This window comes from Bos indicus, chromosome 19 (assembly GCF_029378745.1).
Source record: "Bos indicus isolate NIAB-ARS_2022 breed Sahiwal x Tharparkar chromosome 19, NIAB-ARS_B.indTharparkar_mat_pri_1.0, whole genome shotgun sequence".
Taxonomy (NCBI): domain Eukaryota; kingdom Metazoa; phylum Chordata; class Mammalia; order Artiodactyla; family Bovidae; genus Bos; species Bos indicus.
The window spans coordinates 22,461,088-22,484,850 of NC_091778.1; the positions used below are offsets into that span (position 1 = coordinate 22,461,088).

The window sequence follows — 23,763 nt, forward strand, 5'->3', positions numbered from 1 at the left end:
AAGACCAGTGATTCTCCCCCAGTAGTTGCCCCAAAAGTCCTGGGGCTAATTCTCATTGGCCTATAGTGGATCCCATTGCTGTCATCTGTGAGTCACTAGGCGGACCTATATCACATGGCCATCCTGAAGCAAGGGTGGATGAGGCTCAGTACTACCTGATACATCAAAACTGACAATCAGGGAGAGATGTTTTCTCAAATTAAAAAAAAAGGAGGGGGACTTCCCTGGCAGTCCAGTGGTTAAGACTCCACACTGCCAATGCAAGCGGCATGGGTTCCATCCCTCTTTGGAGAACTAAGATCCCACATGCCACCAGGTGTGAACAAAAGGATGAAGACCAATAAATAAATAAATAAAAGATACGTTTAGGGACTTCCCTGGTGGTCCAGTGGTTAAGACTCTGTGCTGCCGATACAGGGGGCAAGGGTTCAATCTCTGGTCAGAGAACTGAGATCCCACAGGCAAAACAAAAAAAAAAAAAAGAGAGAGAGAGAGAAAATGAGAACAAAAACCAAAACCCAAACTTTATAAAGGATATATTAAAAATAAAAAGGGGGTGCTGTCCTCATGAAGGCAGCACAGACTTCTGGTAGGAAAAAAGGTAGTAGATGTTCATTACAATATGTACTCATATATTTTCCCTGAACTTTGATAAAATTGTTCATGTCACCATTTGATGTATGTTTCTTGTTTGATAGACCTGCACTCAATTATCAGAAACATTCAGTCTTACAAGGAAATAAAGGGTAGGAGTACCTTCAATGGAGTTTCCGTCAATCTACTCCAGTTTGTGCAGCTCCTGGAGACATTTGTTGGTGAAGATTCCCCCTTGAGTGTCAGTGAAGCCCTCACCTCCTTTTTTAGGAAGGGCTTTGTTGAAACAAAAGAAGAGAAAATGAGTGGCTTAGAAAAGGTGAGTAATACTATTTACCAATAAAACAAGTGAGGTCACTATTATAAAGAGATATGTATACCCATGACTGATTCATGTTGATGTATGTATACTTATGACTGATTCATGTTGATGTATGGGCTTCCCTGGTGGCTCAGACAGTAAAGAATCTGCTTGCAATGTGGGAGACCCGGGTTTGCTCCCTGGGTTGGGAAGATCCCCTGGAGGTGCGCATGGCAATCCACTCCAGTATTCTTGTCTGGAGAATCCCCATGGACAGAGGAGTCTGGTGGGCTACCATGAGGTCACAGAGTAGGACACGACTGAGCAACTAAGCACCTGCATCTGGATGGCAGAAACCATTGCAGTATTGTAAATTAATTATCTTGTAATTAAAAATTAAAATTAAAAAAATCTATCAACCTCAGTTCCTCCTAGACTAGCTCTTCTTAAGTACTAATTTTGGTTGTGAATGCTTATGCTAATTAGGTACTTAATTAGCATGGCAATTAAATACTTCATTTTATTGTCAAATGTTCTAAGATCACACTCCAGAGAATTCATTCCTCTAATAAGAACATGATTGCTGATGGCAGGAGATGGTTTCTTATAGAGCTGTGTTTTTGCTCCTCCAAACCTTGAAGAGCAGATTCCAAGGAGCAGATATTTTCATGTGCAAAGATGTGTGTGTATGTGTACACTGTCTGATGTGTGAGTACGTTTACAAATGTGCATACATAAGGGTATGATTGTGGCTTGAATACATATTTTTGGGTACACCAAGGTAGTGGGCTTCATCTTTCTTAAGAAGTTACTACTTGCTTGAATGAAATATGCACACACATTCTCTGATAGGAACAATTTATGTACTCTTATATGAAATATATAAATTAGGTTCATCAAGCATATTCAGTAACTTTATCAGTCTTATGAGTCTTCTCAATCTAATTTAGAGTTGATATTCCTTTTTCCTCCTCAATTGAAGTTCCTATCATTTAACCAAATGGTATATGTTCACTTTCTTTTATCAATAAAATCTACCTTGATTAGATAAGTTACTATCTAGTTAACATAATCTAGTAAAAAATCTAAATGGTAAATAAATGTCAGGCCAATGTTAAATATAAGGAAGAATTTTTGAACACAGTCATTTTTTGTTGTTTGAACACTATCATCCATCGCCCTTCACTACAAAACATATTTCATCAAGAAGCCAGGCAGGGACTTCCCTGGTGCTTCAGTGGCTGACTCTGAGCTCCCAATACAGGGAGCCCAAGTTCACTCCCTGGTCAGGAAAACTAGATCCCACATGCTGCAACTAAGACCCACACAGCCAAATAAATAAATAACATTAAAATAGATTTAAAAAAAAAAAAAGCCAGGCAGGGACTTCCCTGGCAGTTCAGTGGTTAAGATTCCATGTTCCCAATGCAGGAGGCATGGGTTTGATCCCTGGTTGGGGAGTCGGGGAACTTAGATCCCACATGGTAGAGAAAAAAAGGAGTCAGGAAGATCACCCAATGTATTTATCACATTGCTGAACAACTAGTAAGTGAATGGAGAGGAATGAATCAGATTCTCGAGGAGAGAGTCCCCTTCCTAAATGAATGTGTTTTAGTTCAATGCAGAGAATGCCTGCTTTCTATCTTAGAGGTGAAACATAGAAAATGTTTATTGAGAGATAAAAACTGATATTAAGAGAATTAAAATTAAATGTTTCATTTTACTATTCGTATCCTGCTTAGTCCCAAAGTAAAGCTGTTTCTGTAAAAAGTGCTGCTCTTTGTGGGGAATAAGCATAAGGTGCCAGCTAGCATATGTGTCTGTGTGTGTGTATACCTATGTGTGTGTCTGTTAGTTGCTCAGACATGTCCGACTCTTTGTAGCCCGCCAGGCTCCTCTGTCCATGGAATTCTCCAGTCAAGAATACTGGAGTGGGTAGCCATTCCTTTCTCCAGGGGAGCTTCCCGGCCTAGGGATTGAACCCTGGTCTCTTGCATTGCAGGCAGATTCTTTATTATCTGAGCCATCAGGGAAGCTCGCCAGCTAGCATAATGAACAGATATATCTTCTGTGCTTTGTTATCCTGTGTGTGCCCTAGGCTAGACAAAATGCTTCCCGAATCCGACGGGAACTTCTCCTAAAAGCCCTCTTTCAGAAGTGGGACTGTGACGGCTCAGGCTTTCTGGATCTGAAGGAAATTGATGAACTCTTGTATACATACAAGGAAGGAATGGAAAAAGAATCTATGAAGAAAGGTAAAAACGAAAGAATTTTCTTAAGTTGTGGTAACAGCTTGGCTTCAAGTTTCCCAGTATTATGATATGCGTGTGTGCTCAGTCGTGTCCGACATTTTGTGACCCTGTGGACTTCAGCCCACCAGTCTTCTTTGTCCACGGAATTTTCCAGGCAAGAATACTGAAGTGGGTTGCCATTTCCTCCTCATTATTCTGATATATATACAGTTAAAATATTGGTTGTTCTAAAGCCATGAGATAGCATTTCACACTTCACATGTACTAGTGTGGCTGTCATTTTTTTCAGTTTTATTGAGATACCATTGACATGTAACATTGTGTAAATTTAAGCTGTACGATGTGTTGATTTGATACGCTTATGTTGTGAAATGATTACCACGGCTTAGTTAATACCTCCATCATCTCACATAATTACCATTTCTTTTTTGTGGTAAGAACATTTAAGATCTACTGTCTTAGAAACTTTCAAGTATATATTATGGTATTGTTAACTATGATCATCACCCTGTATATTAGAATCCTAGAACTTTTCTTGTAATGAAAGTTGGTACACTCATTAATGTTTGAGCATCTTTTCATGAGCCTCTGGTCATTTGCATGTCTTCTTTGGAAAAGTGTCTATTCAGTTCCTCTGCCCATTTTTCATTCCGATTTTTTTCTTGCTAATGGCACCCCACTCCGGTACTCTTGCCTGGAAAATCCCATGGATAGAGGAGCCTGGTGGGCTGCGGTCCATGGGGCCACTAAGAGTCGGAAACGACTGAGCGACTTCACTTTCACTTTTCACTTTCATGCATTGGAGAAGGAAATGGCAACCCACTCCAGTGTTTTTGCCTGGAGAATCTCAGGGATGGGGGAGCCTGGTGGGCTGCCGTCTATGCGGTAGCATAGAGTCAGACACGACTAAAGCGACTTAGCAGCAGCAGCAGCATTGAGTTCTATGAGTTTGCTGTATATTTTGGATATTAACTCCTTATCAGATATATGATTTGCAAATATTTTCTCCCATACTGTAGGTGGCCTTTTCATTTGTTACTTTTGCTGTGCAGAAGGTTTTTAGTTTGATATAGCCCCATTAATTTATTTTTGCTTTTTTTGCTTAGTTTTGACTGTAATTTTTAAAATGGAAAATAACAGTGTTGGCAAGGATATGAAGAAATATGAACCCTTGTGCATTGCTGATGGGCATGTAGAAAATGTCAGAGCAATCAGGAGTGAAACTGTTGTACAGTGCTTTGTCCAAGATCGTAATTCTACATAGTTAGATTCCTTCTGTATACCTAGCTACACATACCCATAAAACAATCCAAACCCACTTCACAGTCCTGCCTATTTTCCCTTCTTATTTTATCCTTCTGCCTCTACAAGGTCTGATTCACCTCTCAAGTCTGAATGACTTGCAAGTTTCTCCTGCTACTGCTAAGTCGCTTCAGTCGTGTCCAACTCTGTGCGACCCCATAGACGGCAGCCCACCAGGCTCCCCCGTCCCTGGGATTCTCCAGGCAAGAGCACTGGAATGGATTGCCATTTCCTTCTCCAATGCATGAAAGTGGAAAGTGAAAGTGAAGTCGCTCAGTCGTGTCCGACTCTTCTTGACCCCATGGACTGCAGCCTACCAGGCTCCTCCGTCCATGGGATTTTCCAGCCAAGAGTGCTGGAGTGGGGTGCCATTGCCTTCTCCAAAGTTTCCCCTACATTTACTTAACTTTGTGTTCTCCTTAATGACTTTCTCTTCTCCTATATTTTTCTTCTTCTGATCAATTCTTCTCAATCAAAAGCTACTAAAATTCTCATATAAGAAGTTCTCTCCTTCATTTGCTTAGATCCCAGGATAAATTATTTTGCTCTACACTGGGTTTAAGGATTTATCTGAGACTTTGACATAACAGACTTCAAATTCTTAAAGTATAAGGTGCATGAGAGAAAAAATGATAAGGGTTAGTAAAGTTCTTCAGCCCTTTCAAAAATCATTGTATTGGTTGATCTTTAAAGTTACCTAAGTTGATCAACATCAGGTGTTCTTCATTAATTGTGTCTAATGAGGTGGTTTTCACTTACAAGATGGGAAAACTTCATAACACAGAACCATGGTCCATGGAAGAAAAGATATTACACGATGGTCAGGAGAGCTGGGTTCTGATATTTTATCTTTTACTAAGTAAGATTGCTGGGAGAAATATCAATAACCTCAGATATGCAGTTGACACCACCCTCATGGCAGAAAGTGAAGAACTAAAGAGAATCTTGATGAAAGTGAAAGAGGAGAGTGAAATAGTTGGCTTAAAGCTCAACATTCAGAAACTAAGATCATGGCATCTGGTTCCATCACTTCATGGCAGATAGGTGGGGAAACTGAAAACAGTGGCTGACTTTATTTTTCTGGGCTCTGAAATCACTTCAGATTATGATTGCAGCAATGAAATTAAAAGATGCTTACTCCTTGGAAGGAAAGTTATGACCAACCTAGACAGCATATTAAAAAGCAAAGACATTACTTTACCAACAAAGTTCTGTCTAGTCAAGGCTATGGTTTTTCCAGTGGTCATGTATGGATGTGAGAGTTGGACTGTGAAGAAACCTGAGCACCGAAGAATTGATGCTTTTGAACTGTGGTGTTCTCAAGAGAAGGCTCTTGAGAGTCCCTTGGACTGCAAGGAGATCCAATCAGTCCATTCTAAAGGAGATCAGTCCTGGGTGTTCATTGGAAGGTTGAAGTTGAAGCTGAAACTCCAATACTTTGGCCACCTGATGCGAAGAGCTGACTCATTTGAAAAGACCCTGATGCTGGGAAAGATTGAGGGCAGGAGGAGAAGGGGACGACGGAGGATGAGATGGTTGGATGGCATCACCGACTCGATGGACGTGAGTTTGAGTGAACTCAGGGAGTTAGTGATGGACAGGGAGGCCTGGCGTGCTGCGGTTCATGGGGTCGCAAAGAGTCGGACACGACTGAGCGACTGAACTGAACTGAAGTGATCACATGACCGTGAGCAACTTACTGACCTTCTGTAGAGCCAGGTGTCCTCATGGGTAAAACAGAGGAGTTGGACACGATGAATTCTAGAATTTAAGGGACCTGAGGATGATGTTATAAGGTTTCACCTGGCTGAGAGGTAGAATTAAAATGAAACAATATACATTACCATATGTAAAATCGACAGCCAGTGGGAATTTGCTGTATGACTCAGGGAGCTCAGATCCAGTGCTCTGTGACAACCCAGAGGGATATGATGGGGTGGGAGGTGGGAGAGAGGTTCAGGGGGAGGGGACATATGTATACCTATGGCTAATTCATGTTGCTGTATGGCAGAAACCAAAACAGTACTGTAAAGCAACTATCCTCCAACTAAAAATAAATAAATTGACTTAAAAAAAAAATAGATGATATAGGAATCATCTTGAGTTCCGCATAGAAAGTCACCGTAAGATGTTCCACTGGACATCCATTGGAGATGCCTTTGACATACCTGGTTTTCCATGAGAAGCAGTTGTTAGAGGCTTCGATTTGCTGTAAGAATGCAAATTTCCCCCACAGGTGAATGAACTTTTGATTAGTTTTTGGTTTTATGTTTCTGTCTTTTAGCTAAACTACATGTCCAATTTCCAAAGCTACACCCTGGGCACGAAGTGAGATTGTCTTCCAAACAGTTTCAGAAATACATAGAATTGGTTGTCTCTGAACTCAGGGGCAATGAAGAAGAAGTTCTGGAAAGTGTTGTGGAGTTTCTGATGAACTCTTTAGAAAGGAGCCATGTTGAGAGTCTGAGGAATTGTGCCAGACAAAAGTGGCTGCACCAAATCCAGCGTGCTGCAGAGACAAGTGGCGTGTCCTTGGAGCCAGTGTACACGGAGACCTTTAAGGCCCTCACACAGGTGTGCTTTCTAAAATGACATGTAAGAGAAAAACATTTCCTCCCAGGTGATGATGTTCAATGGTTGCAAAGGAGGACCACACAAAATTCTCTTGAGAAATCTTTTAATAGGCTATTTTACTCATTTCAATGTTTTACAATGACCCCAAACCTAGTAAAGATGTAACTGGAATGATTGCAGATTGGCAAGGTAGAAGCAGAGAGGAAAGGTATAAGAAACAGAATTATGTCTTGGAATTCCTAATTTCATTTGTGCCAAGAGTCAAAGAAACTATAACAGACAATAAACTGACATTAAAAACAAAAACAAAAACAGTAAGGAGATGTACAAGCAGTTTAAGCTCTATTTCCCTTGCATGCTGTTTTGGGAGTCAGTTTTAAAAGGAACTATTTGGGGGGTGGTGGGAGGGAGGCTTCAGACAGAGGGGCTGTATGTGTATACTTATGGCTGATTTAGAAACCAATGCAACATTGTAAAGCAATTACCCTCCAATTAAAAATAAAGTAAAAATAAAAGGAACTATTTAAATCATAAAGTCATTATAAAGTAGAATCCAACGTGACACAATAGTTCATAGCACTGCCTAGAAATAAGCTGAGACTATTGCAGAGTCCTGTCCCTTAAAAGACATGACCTGGATGAACCACCATCCACAGCTCTGCTGCCTTCCTTGGACGCTTCCAGCTTACTGCTTTTCCCAGGCAGGAACAGCATGGCTGTCTTCTACAAGTATCACAGCTTCCATTGATCCGGGGAAACTATGTCATTCATCTCAGCTAAATAGCAACACAGGATTATGGGAATCATCTCCTGAATGGCTTAATTTTCCAATATATCAATAATCGGAAATGATGGGACCAGGAACAGTAGACCAATCAAGAAAAAGAGATATTGGAATTTCCCTGGCAGTGCAGTGATTAAGGACACTGCATTTCCACTGCAGGAGGCTCAGCCAAAAAGCAAAAGAGTTATTGTTCCAACTTGCTTCAGAAATCTGCCATACCCTTAGAGACATCTTACTACTACATTTTTGTTAGTCTATTGATTTTCTATGTAGAAAAGGAGGAATCAAGAAGGGAAAAGAAAAGCACAAAGAACAAACCCAAGTTTATAGGAAGAGGAGACAAATATCAGAGAAACTGTCTCTAATATTCCCAATTTATACCCATACTTGGCATATGTGTTAACACATAATATTGTTATAATATTTTAGGTACATAGAATTTTCAGTTATTTTAATTAGACATAGTAGTTGTGGGACTTCCCTGGAGGTCGGCTGGTTAGTACTCTGTGCTTCTACTCCAAGGGGCATGGGTTTGATCCCTGATCAGGGAACTAGAATCCCACATGCTGTAGAGTACAGCTGAAAAGAAAAATAAATAGTAGTTGCATATAGTCTGCAATCTGGAGCCCCAAGTAATCCTTTCCTGAAATGATGTAAGTCAAATGTCACAGCCAAACTATGTTAAGAATTTCTCGAGAGCATTTTCCCATATTCACATCATAGTGGATGGTCAAGAAATATGAGTCATCTTTCTTGCCTCAGCTCTCTAAAATAAGCACTTTTAACTGAAGCCCATACAACATGAGTATGGTTCAAAGGGATCCAAGTTTTAAACCTCTAAATATAAGTAGACTTGACAGATTTTTTTTTTTTTTTAGTAGAACTGGTCTGGTTGGCATAAAGTAAATCTATTCTACTCACTGAAACTCAGGTTTCAGGAACAGCTGTGGTGTCAGCCTTTCCCCCACGGTCTATTTATGGTAATATCTGCATCATTTACTCAGGGAAATGAAATTATTGGGGTCAGATGCACAGATTGGCTAATGAAGGGAGACATGATTAAGAGAATAGCTCTTTGGCAATTGGCAAATAAATGGTCAGAAACATTTTGCCACAGGATGCTGAAGCCCATGGAAATAAGAAGATCAGTGCTCACATTTCCCTCTTAGAAGAAAACCTACTTCTGCCTGATAGAGGGAACGTTCTATTGAGGAATGTAGCTTGTACTTTAGACGATGCTCCGTTTGTTCTGAAAAGAGTGCTCTACAGGGACATGAAGGGGATCAGGTAAGAATTTCCAAAGATGTTGGTTTCACCCCACTTTTGAAAAAAATTCCTTTTGTGAAGTAAAGTAGCACTGAAATCCTTCCTAGTTAGCTGTCCAAGAGAGAAATGCCTCAGGTCACCAAAGTTTCTCAAGCAGGAGGTTTCCAGTCTTGGGTGATTTCACCTGATTTTTCCAAGAGCATTGGTTTTCATGTAGGGACTTTGCTTCACAGTATCAGTTCAATTAGTTGTACCTGCTCCATAAATTATGTCTCCAGTTCAGTTCAGTTCAGTTGCTCAGTCGTGTCCAACTCTTTGTGACCCTATGGACTGCAGTACACCAGGCCTCCCTGTCCATCTTCAATTCCCAGAGTTGACCCAAACTCATGTTCATTGAGTTGGTGATGCCATCCAACCATCTCATCTTCTGTCGTCCCCTTCTCCTCCCACCTTCAATCTTTCCCAGCATCAGGGTCTTTTCATATGAGTCAGTTCTTCTCATCAGGTGGCCAAAGTATTGGAGTTTCAGCCTCAACATCAGTCCTTCCAATGAACATTCAGGACTGATTTCCTTTACGATGGACTGGTTGGATCTCCTGGCAGTCCAAGGGACTCTCAAGAGTCTTCTCCAACACCACAGTTCAAAAGCATCAATTCTTCAGCACTCAGCTTTCTTTATAGTCCAACTCTCACATCCATACATGACTACTGGAAAAACCATAGCTTGACTAGTTGGACCTTTGTTGGCAAAGTAATGTCTCTGTTTTTAATATGCTGTCTAGGTTGGTCATAACTTTTCTTCCAAGGAGTAAGCGTCTTTTAATTTCATGGCTGCAGTCACCATCTGAAGTGATTTTGGAGCCCCCAAAAATAAAGTCAAATTATGTCTCCACATCCTGTTTAAATGGGCTTTCCTGGTAGCCCATTGGTAAAGAATCTGCCTGCCAATGCAGGAGACTCGGGTTCCATTCTTGGGTCAGGAGGATCCCCTGGAGAAGGAAATGGCAACCCAATCCAGCATTCTTGCCTGGGAAATCCCATGGATGGAGGAGCCTAGTAGGCTACCCGCCATGGGGTTGCAAAAGTGTAGGACATGACTTAGCAACTAAACAACAACATCTTGTTTGTGTATGTTTTCTCTGTTATGATCTAAGTTTATTTATTTTTTTTGCCTGTCATAGTGTAAGAACTCTATGTCAACTTTTATTGACATTATGTCTCTTTGTAGCAATCTTTCCCCAATAACACTTATGGTCCCAAATCAAATGCAGCTGGATTCGTATTACAGCCATTATAACAACATAATCACTCTTAATTTCTAGCCCTTTCCATTGTGTCCCCCTAATCTGACTGTATCTGGCTCATCGATCCTCATTTTTTTCTGTACAGTCTTTCTTGTTCTTCGATATACACACTATTAAGCTTATTTTTAAAAATCTTTCTCTCAAGTCAGACTCTCCAGACTGGTAATTTTATATGAGTCCACTTCTCTGATATATAATACTAATGATTATGGATGGACTGATCTAGTGTCCTGCATGGCTTAGTCTAAAGCCCTCTTCTGTGCCTTTCTCCTTTTCTCATATTCCTGTTCCTCAGCTTTACAGTAGTGGATGAAGGGAAGCCAATACATGTCCCCCAAGTTCAGCACCATGGGAACATCTACTTCTGGAACCATTCCCGCAAGAAGAGCGATCACAATGGGTCATTCCTGGCTCTTCCCCTTCAGGACGCATATATGAGGATATTTGGGGTCTTGGCTGTTGACACTCTAAGAGATCCCCAGAAAATTAACATCTTCCTACCCCACGAGATCAGATTCTATCAGGTACGACATAGAAGAGTTCTTCAAAATCAATGGTAGGATAGCCTGTCCTATACTTTTTGAAAAAGTAAAACCTGAAACCAGATGAGAGTAAAGCTATGTCTATAAATGGTGTCATCATACATGTGTCAGTCTTTGGAGAGGTTCCCTATTACACATGGAGGGACTCAGACTCAGTTGCATATCTATGCCTCAGATTGTCTGGGAAGCTTGTTAATGTGTTCCATGGTATTAATTGTAGGAACGGCATTTTCTGCTATAGAACTGAAATCCAACTATTAGACTACTAGCTAAAACCCAAAAAGTAGGAATGAACTTTTAGAAGAGACATATTTATGTTTTATTTATAGTGGTAACTAGAAATCCTTTGCTCCTTACACAAATGGTGCTAAATATGATATGCCTTACCATAGTTCTTGATTTTAGTGTTAGAATTTTTGAGGATGAAGAATGAAGGAAAAGCCTAAATGTTTCTCAAATATTCATGTTTTCAAATCAGATCTCAAAAGGGAGTGGCACTTTTTCATGACCTGTAATGCTGTGGCTTCTTTGGTAAAATTGTTGATTATCCAGTATTTCTTTTTTTAAATGTTATATTAGCTTAAACTTAATAGAAAATAAAGTCCATGATGCTTACTGTTGAACAAGAGCAAAAATAAATAAAAATAAAAATCTTTATATCAAGGTTAATATGTGGGTTTTATTCTGGGTTATCAGTGGAGTTTTATTTAAAGACTGTGCCCAGTCGCTCAGTCATGTTCGACTCTTTGCAACCCCATGGAATGTAGCCCACCAGGCTTCTCTGTACATGGGATTTCCAGGCGAGAATAATACTAGAGTGGGTTGCCATTTCTTCCTCCAGAGGATCTTCCTGACCCAGGGGTTGAACTTGTGTCTCCTGCATTGGCAGGAGGATTTTTTACCACTGAGCCACCCAGGAATCCCCAAATATTAAAATAGGTTTGAGGGGACTTCCCTGGTGGTCCAGTGGTTAAGAATCTGCCTGCCAATGCAAGGGTCATGGGTTTGCTATCTGGTTGGGTAACTAAGATCCCATTTGCTGAGGAACAACTAAGCCTGGGAGCCGCAGGCCACAACCAAAGATCCTGCATGACATCAATGAAGATCCCTCGAGCAGCAACTAAGACCCAAGGCAGTCAAATAAATGAACAAGTATTAAGATAACTAACTAAATAAAACAGGTTTTTGAAATTAGGTCCCTTGTTTGAAGATGGTGTTTAAGTATCTTATACTGTCTGCTAAATGAAAATAAAATTAAACAAAAGAAACTAAAAAAAGGAAAGGCACTTTTAAAAAAATATATATATTTATTTTATTATTTATTTGGCTGTTCCGGGTCTTAGTTGCAGCATATAGGATCTTTAGTTGTGGCACCTGGAGAATCCCATGGATGGAGGAGCCTGGTGGGCTGCGGTCCATGGCATCGCTAAGAGTCCGACACGACTGAGCGACTTCACTTTCACTTTTCCCTTTCCTGCATTGGAGAAGGAAATGGCAACCCACTCCAGTGTTCTTGCCTGGAGAATCCCAGGGACGGGGGAGCCTGGTGGGCTGCCATCTATGGGGTCACACAGAGTTGGACACGACTGAAGCGACTTAGAAGCAGCAGCAGAAGCAGCAGCAACATGGGATCTAGTTCCCTGACCAAAGATCAAACCCAGGCCCCATGCATGGGGAATGCAAAGTCTTAGCCCCCAGACCATTAGGGAAGTCCCTGGAAAGCACTTTTAAGATTATAAAATAACTAGACCATTTCTACAAGCATTTAATTTTAGGACTTTCCTGGTGGTCCAGTGGTTAAGACTCCACGCTTCCATAGCAGGGAGCATAGGTTTAATCCCTGGTTGGGGAACTAAAATCCCACATGCTGCACAGTGCAGCCAAAAAGAAAAAAAAAATTTTTATTTAATTTTATGAATAAAAATTTCAGTGAAGGAGATTGAAAACCCTATGGAGGCATTGGACTGGGATGTAGCAGCAATCAGGAAGTTGCTATCATCTGTTCCCCTGGATGCTCTTGATGTTTATTTACCATCATTTAAATTTTTCCCCTCTCATTTACTGGATGTACAACTGAGGAAGTGGTAGAATCTTTTCCCCTGGACATCTTTTTAATAATAAGTTTCATTCTCTTCTGACATAAGAATGATGTGAAGATATTAAGATGCAAAGTGGAAGAGTATGGTGAACTATACTCCAAATTATCATTCAGTTCAGTTCAGTTCAGTCACTCAGTCATGTCCGCTCTTTGCGACCCCACGAACCTCAGCACTCCAGGCCTCCCTGTCCATCACCAACTCCCAGAGTTCACCCAAACTCATGTGCATCGAGTCGGTGATGCCATCCAGCCATCTCATCCTCTGTCGTCCCCTTCTTCTCCTGCCCCCAATTCTTCCCAGCATCAGGGTCTTTTCCAATGAGTTAACTCTTTGCATGAGGTGGCCAAAGTATTGGAGTTTCAGTTTCAACATCAGTCCTTCCAATGAACACCCAGGACTGATCTCCTTTAGGATGGACTGGTTGGATCTCTTTGCAGTCCAAGGGACTCTCAAGAGTCTTCTCCAACACCACAGTTCAAAAGCATCAATTCTTCGGCATTCAGCTTTCTTCACAATCCAACTCTCACATCCATACATAACTACTGGAAAAAACATAGCGTTGACTAGATGGACCTTTGTTGGCAAAGTAAAGTCTTTGCTTTTTAATATGCTATCTGCTGCTGTTGCTGCTGCTGCTAAGTCGCTTCAGTTGTGTCCGACTCTGTGCGACCCCATAGACGGCAGCCCACCAGGCTCCCCCGTCCCTGGGATTCTCCAGGCAAGAACACTGGAGTGGGTTGCCATTTCCTTCTCCAATGTATGAAAGTAAAAAGTGAAAGTGAAGTCGCTCAGTCGTGTCCGACTCTTCGACCCCATGGACTGCAGCCTACCAGGCTCCTCCGTCCATGGGATTTTCCAGGCAAGAGTCCTGGAGTGGGGTGCCATTGCCTTCTATCTGGGTTGGTCATAACTTTCCTTCCAAGGAGTGTGTTTTACTTGCACGGTGGCAATCACCATGGTCTTATTAGAGAACATGTCAAAGTGAATTATAAATTGACCTCCTAGCCCTTGGAGGTAAAGGCTCTTGAGATATCCTTAGATGTCTTGGGTCATAATATAAAATGCAGATATTTTTGAAGAATTTGTGGTTCCTCCTAGAGTTTCCTTTGATGTGACCATTTTTTAAAGTCTTTATTGAATGTGCTATAACATTGCTTCTATGCTTTGGTTCCTTGGCCAAGAGGCATGTGAAATCTTTGCTCCTCAACCAGGATTGAACCCATACCCTCTGCATTGGAATGTGAAGTCTCAACCACTGGACCACCAGGGAGGTCATATCCTAGGGTTTCTTGACAATAAGACCACAGATGGGTTCTGAGGGTTTCTGATCCTTTCTCTGTGGAACAGGCTCTCTTTATGTGTTGAAGAAAAAGGTGTAACTGCAGGCCTGGAAACCCAGCATACCTGCACAGCTGATCTGATGACAGTAGCCATGTAAACACACAGATATTAATCTTGCATCAGATTGGGGCAGCTCTTACCCATCTGTCCAAGGCTGGCATTAGTTTTTGGCTTTTAAACATTATTTTTTTCTCATTTCAAAGTTTACCTTGTTCTTATGACACTGCTTTCTGATGGTATATACCACTGATTTCACTGGATGATTATCAGCAAACGTAGTAAGTTAGATGGGTTTTCCAGTAGATCTCTGTTTACTCTTTTGGTTTCATTTTTTCATAGTGGAACCTGAAACATTTTTGAGAACTCTTTTGAAATGCCTTTTGAGAACCAATGAATACTTTTTAGGAAGTAGATGATTATTGGGTGTCCCTGGTGCCTCGGTGATAAAGAATCTGCTCTCCAATACAGGAGTTGTAGGGTCTGGAAGATTTCCTGAGGAGGAAATGGCATCCCACTCCAGTAATCTTGCCTGGAAAATCCCATGGACAGAGGAGTCTGGTGGGCTACCGCCCATGGGGTTACAGAGTCGAACACAACTGAGCGACTAAACAACAGGAACAACAGTAACAACAGATGATCATTAATTTAAAAGATAATTCAGGGGACTGTCCCGGATGGTCCAGTGGTTAAGAATCTGCCTTCCAACGCAGGAGATGCAGGTTTGATCCCTGGTCAGGGAACTAAAATCCCACATGCCAGGGGGCAAATAAGCCCACACAGCACAATGAAGAGCCCATGTGTGCAACTATTAAGATCCGATGCCACCAAATAAGCAAAAATAAAATTTAAAAAAAAAGATAATCCAATTGATGCATTACTAATTATTTGGCTATTTTTAAAAGAGAAGGCAATTTAAATTTCTGTCTCTACAGGGTGTTGCCAATGTCTTTAGTACTGCCTATCACTACGTCCACAGCCGGGAGCACATCCTTCATATTGTGATCACTGGCATCGGCTGGCTCTACAACATCACGCCCAGCATCACTGCCATCTCTACATACTTTGTTGAGCCCAACTCAGAGAAGGTAGCTCCTGCTTCAGTTTGTCCAATGAAAGGCACCAGTAGGAGACTGGCAGGCAGAAGGAGAGTGAGGTTGGGGTATTTATGCTTTTGGCTTTCCCTCTCTAGGTTTCTTTGGGTTAGCTGTGTTCTTCAACAAAATGAATAGAATGAAGGGCCATCCCGGGAGGTTGGTGCGGCAAGAAGAGTTCCTGGCCCCCAGGTCTCTGTTGAAGAGACAAGAAGTCAAGTGATCTCTGTGGATTATGAAAACTGCTAATACATTCTCTTTTTTAACATTTTTGAACAATAGTCCTGCTCAGAATGTCCGCTTGAAGAGGGCTCCATGCCCCCAATATATGAAATCTTATGTTAGTCTTATGTCAATGGGAAATAAGAGATCATAATCTGTTCTTTTTCTTTATCCTTCTTCTTTGGACCACACACATTTCAAATTTACTGTTAAAAATTTTTACCTGTTAGAGAAAGACAGCACTCAGCTGTGTTTTAAACGTATTCAGTATACAGTCTGATTCAAGAAGAAAGTACTTTGATACTTAGAGAATGGGGAGGCCAAAAATAAAAGTTGGGAATTAAAAAAAAAAAGACCACTGTACCTTAGTCACATGGTCCTCTCTACTTGGCTGTCTTCTCCAGGTTCTGGTAATTGCTTCCTCTCCTTACCTCTTTGGGCTTCCCAGGCGGCTCAGTGGCAAAGAATCTGCCTGTCAAGCAGGAGAAGCTGGTTTGATCCCTGGATCAGGAAGATTCCCTGGAGAAGGAAATAGCAACCCACTCTAGTATTCTTGCCTGGATAATCCCATGGACAGAGGAGCCTGGTGGGCTACAGTCCACAGGGTCGCAGAGTAGGACATGACTGAGCGACTGACTACCATCACCACCTTCAGGCTAAGAGTGATAGCAGCTCCCCATAAATATAACTTTAAAATCTAATTTTTTACCAAAGTTATTTTTAAGTTTAACAAAATTGCAAGAAAAATTCTAGCATAATTTTTTTAATTGGCTAAATGATTTAATCTTCATATGGAAGAAGAACAAATGCATGAGAATAGCTAAGAAAATGAAGGATGGGGGGAATTTACAACTGTAGTCTGGGGAAGGATGGCTGAGTCTCAAAGGTTGAAGTGATTAAAGTGAGGTTGATACATTGATGACATAAAAATGTAAAACTTTCTTGCACCAAAGTTATAAACACAATTAATTGCCATATATCTGGCAGAGAATAACAGTGTTATATAAAAATTAGTGGAATTTTGAAAATCCAAAAGAAAAATAAGCAAAAGACAATTTTATTTTTAAAAAAACCTCATGCAAATGGTCAATAAACATAGGAAAAAATGTTCAGTTGTTCTCATAATGAAATACAAATTTAAGTAAAAGATAATTTCTCACCTACTAAATTGAAAAACATTTTTAAACTGTAATTTGAAATGTCTGTTAGATATCTAAGTGGAGATATTGAATACACAGTTGGATATATGAGCTTAGTGTTTGGGGGAAATCCACACTGGTAAGTAAATTATATTTAAAACCATTAGACTGGTTACACAACATTGTGAATGTCTCTAATCCCACTGAATTGCACACTTATGAATGGCAAAAATAATAATATTATGCTGTGTATATTTTACCAAAACAACTCAAAACAAAACATAAACCATGAGACTGGTTGGGATGACCAATAGGATGAATCAGTCTAGGGAAAAAAATTTCTGAGGCCCAAACCTAGAAGCCTTCCAAGTGTTTGGCATCATTGTGGCTCAAAATTATATTGACCTTGACCTATAACTTGAAAAACATTTTATATTGCCTAAGCTTTTCTAATTTTTTTCTATTTGTCCCCAAAATCTCAATGAGAGCATGAAGTTTAATCACTCCTCTCTGTAATGAAATTTCTACCTCTTTTCAAGGATTCAGACTATGTTTTACGAAATATGATGGTCACAGGGCAGCAGGGTCTAACAGAAATCCACAAGAATCCCTCTGTCATCTTTAGGAAGACATGCATCTTCAGGTATGGGACATACCTCACCGCCTGTTTTGTTTGACTGCCAGCTTCTGCTTCTTATGAATATAATGGCTCTCATTCTGATGGGGCTTTAAAGGAAAATTACTGTAGACCTTTGTCTGCCTGGGTCCTTTCCCCCTTAAGTTCTTTTTAAAACAGATTTCAATTTAGTGTTTTATTTTTTATAATTTTCTTATTAACATGAAATTAACAAAAACCCACCATGGTTATGAAAAATACACCCACATCACTAATCAGAGCTCATCCTCTTAATGTTAGCTAGCCTGCGGACATTTTTTTTTTTTTAACTTAAAGAAGACAGGCTGGTGCAAAGACGGGGAGGAGGCAGAGAATGTTGCCTTTAATAAGTACTCAGTTCTAGATTACCTTGAATGCCTCTCATGTGTGAAATGCAAAGTACGCTACTAAACTACTGCAAAAACAGATCTTAACTAGAATACAGTGCTTCTTAGAGAGTCAGCATAGTTGAATAGGCAGTAACCTATCTCAGGCTAGTAGGCAATTTGACATTTAAGTACCTATGTTAATTCAATTTCAGTTTGGCCTCATACCAGAATGTTCATTCAGTTTTAAGCTCCTTTCCATAGTTATTCCTTGTCCTGGCTAAGAGTTTTACAAGAGTCCTTCTAACACCCAGACTTACAACCTTGGATTCCTGTGTATAACTTAGAGCAGGTGCCTTTTGAGGAACTCTGTTGACCAAGGAAGCTTAGCATGATGCCTCACTACTATGGCTATCATGAAGACATGGCTCAGCTGCAGCGACGGGTAGGTACAGCCAAACAAGGGCATAACCTTTCTATCATGACAGGATTGGTGTTATGAACTGTAAATATGCTTTTTTGGCCATACCCACAGCATGAAGGATGTTAGTTTCCCAACCAGAGGTTGAATCCATGCCCCTTGCAGTGGAAGCACAGAGTCCTAGCCACTGGACCACTAGGGAATTCCCTAAACGTGTTTTTTCTGAGGCTGTGCTAAGCACCAGCGTTTTTACAGATACCTAAAAGGAATGACATCTCAATATCATGTAGATGGAAAAAGGGGGAAAGAGATAAAAGGATGTGTTTATACTTCCTGAGGGAAAGAAGGAGCTACTACATTTCTATGAAAACCTCAGGTCCCTCACTGACACAGGTGCTGTCAATGCCCTGCCCAAGTATCTTCTGCCAGGGGCTGCAGATCCTATTGCTAATAACTCACCCTGTAATTGTCAAGGGGAGCCCCTCTCCAGGAGGGGCCGATGAGCTCTGTAAACACCTCCCCAACACACATCCAGAGCAGCTTAGAGCTTTGTTGTTGTTTATTGCTTAATTGTGTCCGACTCTTTTGTGACCCTGTGGACTCCAGCCTACCCGGCTACTCTGTCCATGGGATTCTCCAGGCAAGAATATTGGAGTGGGTCGCCATTCCCTTCTCCAGGGGATCTTTCCAATCCAGGGTTCGAAAGCTTGTCTGCATCTCCTGTATTGGCAGTCAGATTCTTTACCATTGAGCCTCCTGGGCAGCCTCTAAATGAGTAATATTTATAGAAGACATGAACTATGTTATGGTCCGTGGGGAACTCTGCTTGACTCATTTCTACATCCATGAGTCTGTATTTTTAGCTACTAATGGTGGAAGACAGCTGGCTATTCTTAGCATTCTGTAATGACTCACAGATAGTCAGTGGTAAACTGGGGACCACCCTTGTGATGGGAAGTTTTTCAGTCCCTAGAGGTCTACAGCTCCTGGTTACTACTGAAGAACCCATTACACCTTCAATAGAGAGGGACCAAAAACTATGGGAAGACAAAATTAACCCCCAGGTATGGGACCAGGGGATTCCTGGACGAGCCCACCAAGCGGAACCGGTCATCATTGTCCTCCGAGATCCCACTTGGTTTCCTAACCGGAAACAATATCCTCTCAAAAGAGAGGCTCGGGAGGGACTACAGCCTTTAATAAATAAATTCCTTGCTTGTGGGTTATTGGTCCCCACCAGTTCACCATGTAACACCCCAATCCTCTCAGTAAAGAAAAAAGACGGAACCTGGAGAATGGTCCAAGATCTCCGGATCATAAATGAAGCTGTAGTCCCCCTCCATCCCACAGTACCCAATCCCTATGTAATCTTGGGGAAAATCCCACCCAGTGCCAAGTGGTTTACAGTCTTGGATCTCAAAGATGCATTTTTTTTGCACACCACTGGCTAAAGAATCCCAATATCTTTTTGCCTTTAAGTGGGAGGCCCCAGGAGAAAAACACCAACAGATGACTTGGACAGTATTATCTCAGAGGTTCAGAGATAGCCCCCACCTGTTTGGACAGGCCCTTAGCCAGGATCTCCTAGATCTGGACCTGGACCTAATGGGAAAATATTACAATACATAGATGACCTATTAATCTGTTCTCCAGATGAGAAAAGTGCCCAACAACATGCAATTCAGGTTCTAAACTTCTTGGCAGAAAGGGGATATAAAGTCTCCTGTGCTAATAAGGCACAGATGGTCAAGACAAAGGTCACTTACCTGGGAGTTCAGATTACACACGGGTCCAGGAGGCTGTCCTCTGATCGGGTACAAGGAATCCTCCAGTTGCCCTCCCCCATGACTCAAAAACAATTGAGAGCTTTCCTGGGGCTAACTGGATATTGTAGGATCTGGATACCCAGCTATGGTCTAATTGCCCAGCCCTTATGTGAAAGCTGGACTTCCCTGGTGGCTCAGATGGTAAAGCATCTGTCTATGATGCAGGAGACCCAGGCTCAATCCCTGGGTTGGGAAGATCCCTTGGAGAAGGAAATGGCAATCCACTCCAGTACTATTGCCTGGAAAATCCCATGGACAGAGGAGCCTGGTAGGCTACAGTCCATGGGGTTGCAAAGAGTGGGACACGACTGAGTGGCTTCATGTTCACGTTTCACTCAACTGTTAAGATGTATCTGTTTACATTTAGAGCGCTAATGTATGACAAAAGACCTCTCCCCTGCTTCAAGGTGGGGCAGAGTGTGGGTGCAATTTGGCTTCCAAAGCTCCTTTTAGGATTGGGCTGAGGATAAACTTCACCTGAAATCACAGTTTTAAAAATATTTATTTATTTGGCTGCACCTGGTCTTAGTTGCAGCATGCAAACTCTTAGTCACTGTCATGCAGGATCTAGTTCTGTGACCAGGGATTGAACCAGGCCCCCTGCATTGGGAGTGCAGTCTTAGCCCCTGGACCACCAAGGAAGTCCCTTAGCATCTTCCGCTTCCCCATCCTGTTTGCCTCAGACCTTCAAAGGTTTCTCCCGAAAGCACTCCCTCAGTGAATAATTGGCACAGAGCATCCCTTTCTCAGGCTCTGCTTCTAGAGAACCTGACCTAACACATTCATCCTTCTTTGGGCATTCAACCAAGACTTACTGGACACTACATAAACAAAAAATGAATACCCTCAGTTAAGGACAAGTCTATAGTAAAGACAGTAAGGCAGAATTGGACTTCTCTGGAGGTCCAGTGGCTAAGACTCAGCACTCTCAATGCAGGGGGCCCAGGTTCTTTCTCTAGTCAGGGAACTAGATCCTGCATGCTGCAACTAAAACCCGGCACAGCCAAATAAATAAAATTTTAAAAATAAGGCAAAGCAGATGGACATGGAACAACAGACTGGTTCCAAATAGGAAAAGGGGTATGTCAAGGCTGTATATTGTCACCCTGCTTATTTAACTTATATGCAGAGTACACCATGCATGAGAAACACTGGGCTGGAAGAAGCACAAGCTGGAATCAAGATTGCCAGGAGAAAGATCAATAACCTCAGATATGCAGATGATACCACCCTTATGGCAGAAAGTGAAGAAGAACTAAAGAGCCTGTTGATGAAAGTGAAAGAGGAAAGTGAAAAAGTTGGCTTAAAGCTCAACATTCACAACACTAAGATCATGGCATCTGGTCCCATGACTTCATGGCAAATAGATGGGGAAACAGTGGAGACAGTGGCAGACTATTTTTGGGGGCTCCAAAATCACTGCAGATGGTGACTGCAGCCATGAAATTAAAAGATGCTTTCTCCTTGGAAGAAAAGCTATGACCAACCTAGACAACATATTAAAAAGCAGAGACATTATTTTGCCAACAAAGGTCTGTCTAGTCAAGGCTATGGTTTTTCCAGTAGTCATGTATGGATGTGAGTGTTGGACTATAAAGAAAGCTGAGCACTGAAGAATTGATGCTTTTGAATGGTGGTGTTGGACAAGACTCTTGAGAGTCCCTTGGACTGTAAGGAGATCCAACCAGTCCATCCTAAAGGAAATCAGTCCTTAGTGTTCATTGGAAAGACTGATGTTGAAGCTGAAACTCCAATACTTTGGCCACCTGATGAGAAGAACTGACTCATTTGAAAAGACCCTGATGCTGGGAAAGATTGAAGTCAGGAAGAGAAAGGGATGACAGAGGATGAGATGGTTGGATGGCATCACCGACTCAATGGACATGAGTTTGAGTCAACTCTGGGAATTGGTGATGGACAGGGAAGTCTTTGTGTCCATGGGGTTGCAAAGAGTCAGACACGACTGAGCGACTGAACTGAACTGAGCTGGATGGAGTCTGACTCTGGTGCAGCTACTTTAGATCACAGGGGTCAGGGTGCGTTTCTTTATGGGGAGCTGAGGGAGCTGAGCCCTGAGAATTTAAGGGGTGGAATGTGTCAGGCAGATGAAATAGCAACAAGGGCTGGTGTGGCTCGAGTATAGTAGGCACAAGAGGAGGTGATTCAGTGTGTCTGGGTGGAATGTTGTGAACAGGCTTTTATTTTATACCCTCCTTATGTTTATTTGGTTTTGGTTTCAGAGATTTCCTCTTTAAGTGCACAGACAGTTCAGGAGTTGTTTTGGCCTCTGTCTGTGGAGAAAACCACATCGTAGTTCCACTTCGTGAGAGAACAGGAGAAGCTTTGGGAGTTCTCGATGTTAACATTGGCAAGAGTAGGATGTTGTTGTATCGAGAGTTTAAAGATCTACAGAAAATGCTGAAGGTGATCCAGCTTGCCTGCAGTGAAATACTGGGCGAATTATCTGGAGAAATAAAGAAAAACTATATCCTAGGTATTGTGAATGCGGCAACTGTCTGAATTCATAGATTTAATAAGTTTGGGGGAAATCAGACAATACAATGAAGGATGCATTTTCTAAAATGAATTGTTGCAAAGTACAGATCTTTCCACATGGAAGGATTTCCTTCATTCAGTCTTGGACTGATTAGTCTGGCCTATACGTTAGAGCAAAGGGTAAGGAATCACATTTTCTTGCCTGCTGCTGCTGCTGCTGCTAAGTCGCTTCAGTCGTGTCCGACTCTGTGCCACCCCATAAACAGCAGCCCACCAGGCTCCTCCGTCCATGGGATTTTCCAGGCAAAAGTACTGGAGTGGGGTGCCATCGCCTTCTCCGTTTTCTTGCCTAGAGTCATGGTTTTAGAGTTGAAGGACTCATAATGGCAATATAGAAGTAGCATTTATTAAATGCCACATCATGTGTCAAGCACTTTAAATATGGTATTTCAATTAGTCCTTATCATAACTCTAGGAGGTGAATGGTGATTATTTCATTTTACAGACAAGGGAAGTGCACCAAATCACACAGTTGACCAGTGGTAAAGGCTGGATCTCCACCCCAGTTTGGGTGCTCTTTCCACCACAGTGTGCTTGCATGCTCATTTGTGTCTGACTCTTTTGTGATCCGAGCCTGCTCTGTCCATGGGATTATGCTGGCAAGGACACTGAAGAAGGTTGCCATTTCCTCCTCCAGGGGATCTTCCTGACCCAGGGATCAAACCTGTGGCTCCTGAATGGCAAGTGGATTCTTTAGCACTGGGCCACTTGGGAAGCCCTCACAGCATTAACTCACAGGAACATCTCATTTTACAGAGAAAGGAGCTAAGGTCTGTCAAAGTAAAGGTCCAAGAGCAAGCTACTGCAGAGCCAAGAACAGACCCCAATCCTTGTGATTCCACTTCCACCAGGCTACTCTTACCACAAAATCAGTGTAGGCAGAAGGGAGGGAAGACGAAAGCATGGAAACCTTTCACTACCAAGATTGGAATAAATAGAATTAGTAGAGTAACACTGTTGGATAAAGCTGAAACACTTCTAGCCATTACACAGTGTGGGATAAAAAGGAGAAAGAAAGGAAAATTCATATCTTTTGAGCATCCACTATGTGTAAGACCTGGGACTAAGCACTTTTCCATGTACCATCTCCTGTTAATTTCCACAGCTTAACGGGAAAGTAGGGATCAACTCTTCTCACAGAAAAATGAAAAGGGGGCTCAGAGAGACA

The 23,763-nt window shown here is 41.7% G+C and overlaps 1 protein-coding gene across 4 annotated transcripts in view; it reads left to right on the forward strand.

Moving 5' to 3' along the window:
* EFCAB5 (EF-hand calcium binding domain 5) overlaps window positions 1–23,763 on the forward strand; it is an 85,564-nt gene that overhangs the window by 51,834 nt on the left and 9,967 nt on the right. For 3 of the 4 annotated variants that reach the window (XM_070774287.1, XM_070774286.1, XM_070774289.1), the window contains 8 exons: window positions 699–913; window positions 2,994–3,150; window positions 6,734–7,023; window positions 8,925–9,094; window positions 10,673–10,901; window positions 15,292–15,444; window positions 17,351–17,454; window positions 22,280–22,533. In XM_070774287.1, the coding sequence (XP_070630388.1) occupies window positions 699–913; window positions 2,994–3,150; window positions 6,734–7,023; window positions 8,925–9,094; window positions 10,673–10,901; window positions 15,292–15,444; window positions 17,351–17,454; window positions 22,280–22,533 (1,572 nt within the window). The remainder of the gene's footprint in view (window positions 1–698; window positions 914–2,993; window positions 3,151–6,733; window positions 7,024–8,924; window positions 9,095–10,672; window positions 10,902–15,291; window positions 15,445–17,350; window positions 17,455–22,279; window positions 22,534–23,763) is intronic. The other variant, XM_070774288.1, reaches the window with a different exon arrangement.